Source organism: Limulus polyphemus, unplaced genomic scaffold (genome assembly GCF_000517525.1).
Source record: "Limulus polyphemus unplaced genomic scaffold, Limulus_polyphemus-2.1.2 Scaffold3869, whole genome shotgun sequence".
Lineage (NCBI taxonomy): Eukaryota > Metazoa > Arthropoda > Merostomata > Xiphosura > Limulidae > Limulus > Limulus polyphemus.
In genome coordinates, this window is record NW_013669479.1 from 43,979 (window position 1) to 55,522 (window position 11,544).

General features: G+C 34.6%; 1 protein-coding gene across 1 annotated transcript in view; it reads left to right on the forward strand.

The window, feature by feature from the left end:
- The first annotated feature begins 293 nt into the window (after positions 1 to 293).
- LOC111088496 overlaps positions 294 to 11,544 on the forward strand; it is a 43,864-nt gene continuing 32,613 nt past the window's right edge. Inside the window, exons 1-2 of the mRNA XM_022398798.1 lie at positions 294 to 399; positions 845 to 990. Of these exons, the coding sequence (XP_022254506.1) occupies positions 294 to 399; positions 845 to 990 (252 nt within the window). The remainder of the gene's footprint in view (positions 400 to 844; positions 991 to 11,544) is intronic.

The following is an 11,544-nucleotide window of genomic DNA, read 5'->3' on the forward strand; positions in this document are numbered from 1 at the left end:
ATGAAATGCGTTACATAATGTTATCAGTGTTGTTGATAAAACATCAAGAAAGTAATATTACTGCTTCTGTAAGCTTACATCTCGTTGTGCTAGACCAGTGGTTCTTAAACATTTTCGTCCCACTTTGGAGGGACAAAAGACCTCCGAACCACCTACTTGTCCTACTCCACCCACTTTCACCACCACAAAGAAAAAATCACCAGAATTAATGTTAAGGATGGCGCTGCTTTTTACAAGACATCAATGAGGTGATATCTGGTTCCAAATTCTTCAGTTCTGGCCTGTTTTCTCGTATGGCCTCGGCCGTGGCGTTACGCGTCAGTGACTTGCATTTTGGACCAGCCCGTGGACAACCTGGAGGACGCTTTGAGAAACACTTTGCTAGACAATATAATTCTGGTAGGTTTAGTTCTTTGCGTCCACATACTACATGTGACGGTCAAGACCAGTACTCTCTGGTAAAGAGTAGCCCAAGAGTTGGCGGTGAGTGGTGTTGACTAGTTGTCTTCTGTCTACTTTATCACTTCAAAAATAGCGACGGCTAGCACGGATAGGTTTGAGTAACTTTGCTCATAATTCAACAACAAACAAACAAACATTTTACATGAATTCGCCATCGCTCTATCCGAATTTTGAAAATATTGAAATATATAAATAACTTGCATTACGCTTTAACTGCTTCAAACGACATTTTTTTTCCATATCGATTAAATCTATTGTTCAAACTATCCAATGACAGATAGCTTTTGTTAATATTCCTCTAATGAATATATAATACAAGAAAAGTGAGGTAATTTTAACAGTTTAGAAAATTGTAATGTGAATTTTTCCCCTCCTCTTTTAGACAAAGAAAATTTTCCGGAACCTCAGGTAAATGGAAGATGGAACTCACGACGTAGTCTCAAGTTAGAGCCTCGCTGGGAACCGTTCTATTGTGTGCTGCTTCAAGATGTCTGTACCTTCACTCACTATCCTACAGAAGAAATGAGTGTAAGTACGTGGATATTTATAAATCAACAGTAAACGTACAGAGAAATTGGTTTTAGATTATTTTAAAACTTTATTTACAACGCTTAATCGTTTAGCAGACTGGCCACATTGTACTTAGTTCTACAACTGGACTTTGTCCAGTGGTAACTGGTCGAACAAATATCAAATGAGTTACGAAGACCATCAACTTCGGGCTTAACGTATTCTATTCCCTGACTAACTTAGTTATGTAAACATAATTTAATTTAATTCTTTCTCGTAGACGAAACTGCCTTGTGGATAACTTTCAGTTTGTGGACAAATTTTCTGAAATTCTGTTGCACTCAATAAAATTGGAATTTTCACTACGGATTGAGTACCGTTGTAAACTGTGTTTTTAATATGTAAGTTAGATGTGGATTAAGTACCGTTGTTAACTGGGTTTTTAATATTCAATTTAAGATGTGGATTAAGTACCGTTGTAAACTGGGTTTTTAATATTTAATTTAGATGTGGATTAAGTACTGTTGTAAGCTGTGTTTTAATATTTAATTTAGATGTGGATTAAGTACCGTTGTAAACTGGATTTTTAATATTCAATTTAGATGTGGATTAAGTACCGTTGTAAACTATGTTTTTAATATTTAATTTAGATGTTTGCTTGAAGAACATCGTCATTTCGATGAGATAAAGAATCTAGTAATCTGTGTGTATGTATATATATATATTTAGTATTAGATTACTTGTAGTAACAGTATATTGGACTTATTTGATGATTCTGACATCAGTTTAACAGTCCCAAACATTTTCACAATGTTTCATTTCTAGAAGAAAGATAGAGAAAAATATTACTGTTGACTGGGATGGGGGGGGGGTTAAAATATGACAATTTAAAGGTTGTCGAGGCTATTACTTGAAATGGGATTGGGGGGGGGGGGAGTAATGCAGTCTTAAAATCTGGTATAGTATTTACGCCTTTTTGACTTAAAAAAATCCAAAATAGGTTCTGGATCTCACATCCGGAGAGATCAGGTGGAAACTAAACACTGTATTTCCTCACTCTAAACGTAAAAGCTCTGTAAAGACAGCAAAATATTTCCAGATTGAGAATGATTTTCGATTGGAAATGGATGGAAAAGTAAGTGTCTCTGAACAGAGCCTGTTCCGCTGTCATAAGTGGTACATTTTATACAAGATAATTTAATAATAATAAGTAACCAACTTTGAGTAACACAAAATGTATTGAACACGAACATTGTATGGTGTAGGGCAACATTTTTACATTGTATGGTGTAGGGCAACATTTTTCGTATAATCATGTAGGCTTACTGCTTACTCGGTAAACTTTATATGTAAATGAACAGAATCGAATGTTTTACAGCTATCTTAAATTTCTGATATATTAAATAAAGACAATTTGCATAGTTTACTCCACTGGTAAAGTAAGAAGTGGTAATCCTGTATTATCTATTTCGTCATACTAATCATAATGCGGGTTGAGTAAATTAAAAGTGTGAGAAATATATATATATATATATAAATTAAAAACTACACATGAGAAAATATATAAATAAAAAAAACATTTTTTTATTTGTAGTTATAATTAAACACAAACAGTAGGTAGTGCTATCTGGTGTCAGTTTTAACTTTTAAAATATTATTTGTTACGTCTAATGACGTCATTTTAATAAATATTACCCTTTTTTATAATTGTAGAAATATCTGCAAATAGGTGACGATACTAGTGACATCCATAAATGGAACTTAGAATATTGTAATCAATTTCTATGCATATAAGCCTTTTTTTTTCCACAAATGTTAAACTGTTGCTACTTCTTTTTCAAAAATTGTAATCATTTATTAATTGTTAATTTATTTGATGCTGTATTTAAATAATTGTAACCGAAATCGTGAACCAGTTAAATAAATATTATATAAACGTATTTTTTCTAAATACTAACTCTAAAAGCACATAATGAAATGAGTTTTTAAAGTTGTTCTCCAGGACTTCTGAAACCATTTTATGAAATCTTAGGGTACATTTAAGCATTGAGTGATTTTACTTTCCAGAAAACTTCGAAAAGTTAGTTGGAACCTTAAATATTACTTTTCAACTTCGAAAATTGATTTTGGTTGTTTGAATATCAAGTGACGTTATAAAGGAATGTATCTTTTTCATATCACGTGATATTTTACTGAATATTAAGGAATCAGAAGTCATACTCAACCATACAATAGAAACAAAACAACATTAAGTTAAACCGTTGACAAAATTACTTACTCCAATCTAATATCTGTGAACATTGGATGACAATAAAAACAACAACACTTATTTTGACATATTTTATTATTTTAACAAAAGAAAACTAACATTGTTTTTAACGCAAGAACTCCTTGAACTTTTATGTAGTTAAGAAATTTTTAGGCCAAAAGAAGTAATTTTTTAGCCGCGGCATAGTGGCTCATAGAACGGCTCTGAGTTTTTTTTTCTTCAAGTACAAAATTTTAGGTTATAGCCCCGTCATCTATTGACCAATTTGAGATCTAATTACAGATGTATTTGTCCACGCCTAAGGTTTCATAGATTAATTTACTCTAATCCTGCCTTAAAGAATTTCAAGTGCCACGGCTATTGAGGATTCCCTCATATTCTTCAACATTCTTATCAAAAGGTTGAATTTGTGAAAGACAGTACTGCGTATAAAATATTCAAATAATTATTCACTTGTGCGTGCGTGCTTACACACTGGCCTTTTTTTTTTTTACAACTATAAGAATTAGTGTGAAATTAGGCTTACTGATGTAATTTGTACAAATTCACACATTAGTGTCAAACTAGGCATAACAATTTTTAGCAAGAAAAATGCTTGTTTATATTGAAAATATTTTGGATATTATGAAAGTTATTCCGGCAAACTTCTTTTCTGACATTAAATATTCTAAAAACTTTTAATGCCTCGGGCAACAAAAAACTAAAAGAATTAACAAAAGTTATTGTACCTTAACTTGATGTGTCCAAAGATAAACAAACAACCACATCTGCCACCCAAAGAGAAACAAGAAAAGTATCGAGTAAGTTTACAGTTAGGTTTAGTTTTAACCCTAGCCGAGTTTGATGTAAAGATAGTGACTGTAATCGGTTAAAATCATTACTTGTACATAAATGTACAGTTAGGTTTAGTTTTAACCGTAGCTGAGTTTTATGTAAAGATAGTGACTGTAATCGGTTATAATCACTACTTGTACATAAATGTACAGTTAGGTTTAGTTTTAACCCTAGCCGAGTTTGATGTAAAGATAGTGACTGTAATCGGTTAAAATCATTCCTTGTACATAAATGTACAGTTAGGTTTAGTTTTAACCCTAGCCGAGTTTGATGTAAAGATAGTGACTGCAATCGGTTAAAATCATTACTTGTACATAAATGTACAGTTAGGTTTAGTTTTAACCGTAGCTGAGTTTTATGTAAAGATAGTGACTGTAATCGGTTATAATCACTACTTGTACATAAATGTACAGTTAGGTTTAGTTTTAACCCTAGCCGAGTTTGATGTAAAGTTAGTGACTGTACTCGGTTAAAAATCACTAATTGTACATAAATGTACAGTGCCGAACCCTGAACTTGTTATTGCTCGTTTGTTTTTTAAGCACAAAGCTACACAATGAGCTATCAGCATATCCACCGCAGGTAATGTAATAGAACCCAGAATTTTAGGGTTATAAGCCTTCAAGCTTAATACTGAATCACCGACGGGACTTTTTCATTGCAATCAATGGGGACAGTCACCTGTAATTGATGTTATTATGCTTTTATTTTTCCTTACAATTTAGATAGTTAATGCTCTAATCATACTTTTTTTTATTCTGTGGCAAGAGTTAACAAAATTTTTATTTACCAAAAGGAACATAGCAATCATTAACAACAAGGGGAAATGAGCATCGTCTATCGGGTTTCTTTTGTAACATTGTCAAGTTGCATGTATTGGGTTTCCTTTGTAACGTTGTCAAGTTGCATGTATTGGGTTTCCTTTATAACGTTGTCAAGTTGCATCATGTATTGGGTTTCCTTTGTAACGTTATCAAGTTGCATCATGTATTGGGTTTCCTTTGTAACGTTGTCAAGTAGCATCATGTATTGGGTTTCCTTTGTAACGTTGTCAAGTTGCATCATGTATTGGGTTTCCTTTGTAACGTTGTCAAGTAGCATCATGTATTGGGTTTCCTTTGTAACGTTGTCAAGTTGCATCATGTATTGGGTTTCCTTTGTAACGTTATCAAGTTGCATCATGTATTGGGTTTCCTTTGTAACGTTGTCAAGTTGCTAGATGTCACTGTCTCAAGGTGTTCACAGCAATAAGCGCATTTTTTTCGACTATTATCTTAATGAGGTTTTACATCATAATAACATATATTGTATCTTCCCATCTGTTATTGTTTCATTTTGAACGAATCTTTGGTATTTTCGGTAGTGGGGAATCGTTTATCTATACTGTTTATTATTATCTTTCACATTTTATCTGAATATTGACAAATATTTTATTTTCTCTTGTTTGTTTTTTATACATTTTCTTATAGCTTCGAAGTAGGTCGTGTTGCTACATATAAAAAAAATAATAAAAAAATTAAATTTGTAAAAAAAATGTTACCCACGTGCATGGGGGATTATGTAACAAAATGAGAAACAGAAGTCAGAAGTCGTTGTTATCTTTCCCTTACGAATCTAAGCCTGTGTACAGGTTCATTCTGAAGCCTTGTACAACTGTTAGAAGGTCCTCTTTTTGGCAGAAGAAGATTAATTGTTCTTCTAGTTGCAAACCTGCAATCTGATGGGTGGAAACTAGTTCGTTGGCAGATCGATTGGCTCATCGTGACGAGTGAGAGGAAGTCAAGGTCGGTTACTTCCTGTTTAAGGTCGGTTACTTCCTGTTTTATCAAGTTCACATAAATACCTGAATATATTATTCAACCCTACCCCCCCCCCACAAAATGGGCGAAATACGTACATTTAACATTTTAAAAAAATTCTTTGTTCCTGATATCAGACACAAAATGGCGATTTGCAGATTGTTACAGATCATGACTTATTTATTGGTACTTATGAGTGAAAGTAAAGATGAATTTAATAATATGTCAAGTACACTATATCTATGACATTCAGTGCTGCAGAGGTCTTTCACCCAGTACTGGGGCTCATCAGTTCGGCTGGGATATGACAAACACAGTAGAGGTCGAGATGCTATTTGTGTTATCCATTATTTGAACAACTGGGTTAGCGGTAAATTTACCTACTTACAACGCTAAAATCCGGGGTTCGATTCCACCCGCGATGGATACATCAGATAGCCTAATGCGGCTTTGCCATAAAACAACAACTAAATCTTGAACAACTATTTCGGTAAACTGGAATCTTTTATTTAGTTTTATTTAAGTCATCACACATCACAATTAGATTTGTTTATTTAGTTTTAGTTAAGTCATCACACATCACAATTAGATTTGTTTATTTAGTTTTAGTTAAGTCATCACACATCACAATTAGATTTGTTTATTTAGTTTTAATTAAGTCATCACACATCACAATTAGACTTGTTTATTTAGTTTTATTTAAGTCATCACACATCACAATTAGATTTGTTTATTTATTTGTTTTAACGCGAAACTTTTTTTAAGAAATATTATATTTTATTCATGATTCGGGATAACTAGTCTTTGTGATTCTGGAGCAGGATAAGTGACCACAGCGCCATAGGCAGAAGACTACATTAGTAATTATAAGAACGCATGAGTGAAAGTAAATAAGAATATGATAACATGTTAATCACTATATCTGCTATGTCCGGTGCCGACGAAGGCTTTCGTTTAATACCAGACCGACTTGGATACGACAAACATGATAGTTGTTTTTATTCTGGTTTGATTACGTATTCGTTTTAAAGGTCGTTCCAACCTTATATCACGGTAGGAATTGGTTACGGAACGAGGTACTGGATCTAGAGTAGGAATTGGTTACCGAACGACGTACTGGATATAGAGTAGGAATTGGTTACCGAACAGCGTACTGGATATAGAGTAGGAATTGGTTACCGAACGACGTACTGGATCTAGAGTAGGAATTGGTTACCGAACGGCGTACTGGATCTAGAGTAGGTATTGGTTACCGAACGGCGTACTGGATCTAGAGTAGGAATTGGTTACTGAACGACGTACTGGATCTAGAGTAGAAATTGGTTACCGAACGACGTACTGGATCTAGAGTAGGAATTGGTTACCGAACGGCGTACTGGATCTAGAGTAGGAATTGGTTACCGAACGACGTACTGAATCTAGAGTAGGAATTGGTTACCGAACGGCGTACTAGATATAGAGTAGGAATTGGTTACCGAACGACGTACTGAATCTAGAGTAGGAATTGGTTACCGAACGGCGTACTGGATCTAGAGTAGGAATTGGTTACCGAACTACGTACTGGATCTAGAGTAGGAATTGGTTACTGAACGACGTACTGGATCCAGAATGATTAATTATACTTTGTTGTTTAGAGACACCGATACTACATTGTTTCAAGAGTGCGTTTTTTTTAAATGTATCTAGCCTACATATGGCGATCCAGTTTTTTATTTAACATTATTTGGACCATGTTTACTAGCCTACATATGGCGATCCAGTCTTTTATTTAACATTATTTGGACCATGTTTACTAGCCTACATATGGCGATCCAGTCTTTTATTTAACATTATTTGGACCATGTTTACTTATTTCGGATGAGAACGAGAACAATTTTGTTATATTTTCCCCTTTAGTCTTAGTAGTGATGTAGATGTTGATTTCATTTTTCAAGATCGCAGATTCCACCACAAGCTAAACACGTGGTGTTAAGAACCGTGTGGTTCTAAACACACAAAGTGACAGTTGCCTTAGTGAAAAAGCGTATTAACGTCAGCTTGATCTTACTGTAAAGGTATTTCGGTATTCTGTTTTGCTTTGCTTGTGTTATCATTTGAATAATCAATTTGAGCTACCCCTTTTAAAGACAGGGTACGATCGTTCGCTGGATAGAATGTTAATATTTGTACATGTCAGCATCTGACTTAAAGTTTACAGATTGGCAGAAGAAAGCTTTTAACTTTATTGAACGGTCTGACACGACAGCTTGTGTGATTTTCTATTGCCCCCTCCCCTCCCACCACCACCATTGTAGTTTGTTCATCAGTGGAGAAACCACCCACATAAATACCCCACCGAGTTTCGATTTCTGACAGATGACGCCACGTGTGTTTTATAAGTTGTCATGATGACAAACTAACAAAGCGTGATGGTATGTCGTAGCCTTGACTTAGCCCATGCCTTTAGAGCATCAACACACACTTGTCTTATCGTGAGAGCTAAATGTGACATGTATATGCATGTCAACAACGTGAGTCTTCTGTCAACCTCCCTGTCCATTGTACTGTCGTGTGGCTGGAGGGTACATGGCCCTAGGGAACCTTGCTTGATGGTGGTGGAGCTGTTGCTCTATTAATTGGGCCAAGCAGGGAGTCATGTTGAGAGTGGTGTCATATTATGTGTTTTATAAAAAGAAATATGTAGTTAAAACCGCATAGGCGACAAAGATATCGAAATTAAAGAATAGGTTGAACAATCGCCAAGTTTTTGTTATGTTTTTATTTAAAGAAGGATGACGTTTCGAGCTAACGCTCTTCATCAGATTGCAAACTGTTGTTTTAGTTGGGATATGTACGATATTTTTTTGTGTACGGCGACTGATATATTTGAAATATGTGCGATGTCAGACAGACTATACTTATGTACTACGTTGTTTTACGTGTAATCGTAAATCGTACAAATTTAACTAAAAGCTAACTTTTGTTATAGAATAAAACAGAAATTGACTTAATTTTATTGGATTTCACCGTTAATTTGCTGGTTTGCTACTATCTTAATTTGTGTCCGATATTTTTCTAATGATTCTTCGACCCACACCCACCTGCCCTGCTTTCCTTGCTTACTAACAGAAGTTGTGAAGCCTCGACCCACACCCACCTGCCCTGCTTTCCTTGCTTACTAACAGAAGTTGTGAAGCCTCGACCCACACCCACCTGCCCTGCTTTCCTTGCTTGCTAACAGAAGTTGTGAAGTCTCGACCCACTCCCACCTGCCTTGCTTTCCTTGCCCGCTGACAGAAGTTGTGAAGCCTCGACCCACTCCCACCTGCCCTGTTTTCCTTGCCCGCTGACAGAAGTTGTGAAGAGAGCAGTATTCTATTTTTGGAGATTTTCTGTTTTAACCAATAGAACTTTAAATAATAATATATTAATGTGTAAAGTTACTGTTACGAATATTATAGATTCAAAGTCGCCAGCCTTTTGTCGAGGAATTATAAGTTAACAAATAAAACTGCAGGTCGACCAATCCTGTTAGAAAGTTCGCTGCAGCTCGACCAATCACGTTATGAAGTTCGCTCCAGGTCGACCAATCCCGTTAGAGAAACTGAACAGAACTGCTGATTTCTAAAGCTAAATCAGATTCTGTTATCGAGGGCAGCTTTTAAGCCTAAAGTGGTGTGTTATACGATATAGAGAATAAGGTATATATTTGCCATAATAACTTAATCGAAATATATTTTGTAAGTGTAAGCGTCTGGAGAGATTTTAAAGAAAGAAATGATTGTTGCAGATTTGTTAAACAATGTTAACTGTTCGGTTTTGTTAAATAATTATAAAATGTTTGTAAAAACTGCATTAAGTAACACGCTATTCTCGAGATACTCTATCATTTCTTATGTGATATTAAGTAACACGCTATTCTCGAGATACTCTGTCATTTCTTATGTGATATTAAGTAACACGCTATTCTCGAGATACTCTATCATTTCTTATGTGATATTAAGTAACATGCTATTCTCGAGATACTCTATCATTTCTTATGTGATATTAAGTAACACGCTATTCTCGAGATACTCTATCATTTCTTATGTGATATTAAGTAACACGCTATTCTCGAGATACTCTATCATTTCTTATGTGATATTTACTATTACATTCAGTTTCTAATCATTTTTAATTAAAAATTATAATCAGTATAGGTATACCTTACACATTTAAATCAGAAATTATGTGAATTATCAACAACTTTTCTAACTAAAATTGTAAGATAATCAGTATAGATCAATTTCCACCCTTAAACCAAAGTTTACGAAGTTTTTTTTAAAGATATTTTATAACTAAAATTATAATCATTATAGATTTACTTTCCACTCTTAAACCACAAAGTTTACGAATTGTCTTTCTTCTATAAATTTTGTAACTAAAATTGTGAAATAATCAACACAGATCTATTTGCCAGTAGAGTAAATGCTTTAAGAAAAAAAAACCGCTATTTAGTTTAATTAAGTATTATGTCATTATACTCCAAAAGAGGTTTTATTTGAATATATTGAAGAATGCAAAAGCAGCTACACAAGTGATATTCGTCTGTGTACTATAAATCACATTAGATATTATAACATGTTAGAAATGATTCAAGCCCTGTGTGAGAAAATTTTAATACCAGAAACCCTCCCAAAAGCTATATATATCGTCTGTTTGAAATCAAACAGACGTTTTGATGGCGGTCTGTGTATACGTGTCGTAACACTATTGGTTGTGATGTCACCAGTTTATCTCGACATTTGTATACGTGTCGTAACTCTATTGGTTGTGATGTCACCAGTTTATCTCGACATTTGTATACGTGTCGTATCTCGACATTTTATTAGATTTCTCACGATCCATCTCATTTACGATCAAGAAATAATTTCTTCTTCAGTGCTCCATATACATATATTCTAATTAGATAAGCTAGGAATATTAGAAAAAACGTGTCTTTACGGTTGAAAATCCCGGCTTGTTTGATGATGCATATACTAAGAGATTGCGATAACTCCACGAAACGGGTGAAACACGTGCATCCTTTAGCGACGTTCTTGGGGTTGAGGGTGGTAAAGTGAAAATAGTTATATTAACAGAAGTAGTATGTAGATTGTGAGCCCAAGTTTTTAAACAGACCACTTCAAACTCCTTTAGGAGCTCTCGCCAAAACTGATAATGTATAAGTACAATATGGCGATGTTATATATAATCCACCAGTGGACTACCGGCTACAAAATATCACCTCAAACTCCTTCAGGAGCTCTTGCTGAGACTGAGAATTGGTAAGTACAGTATAATGATGTTATATATGATCCAGCAGTGGACTACCGGCTACAAAATATCACCTCAAACTCCTTCAGGAGCTCTTGCTGAGACTGATAATTGATAAGTACAGTATAACGATGTTATATATGATTCATCAGTGGACAGAGAATATGATTTGCGATATTCTAATAAAAATTAAACCTTTCTAAATAACTTTATACACATTACTTGTGCGTTTGTTCTTTTACCTAAAAACATGTGACCATGGCGTTGATTAACCAATATGTTGTTAGTGGTTTGGGGTATAAAGGATTAAAAAACCTGTATATTTAATTGATCGCCCCCCCCCCCACGTGGCACAGCAGTATGTCTGCGGACTTACAACGACTATAATCCGGGTTT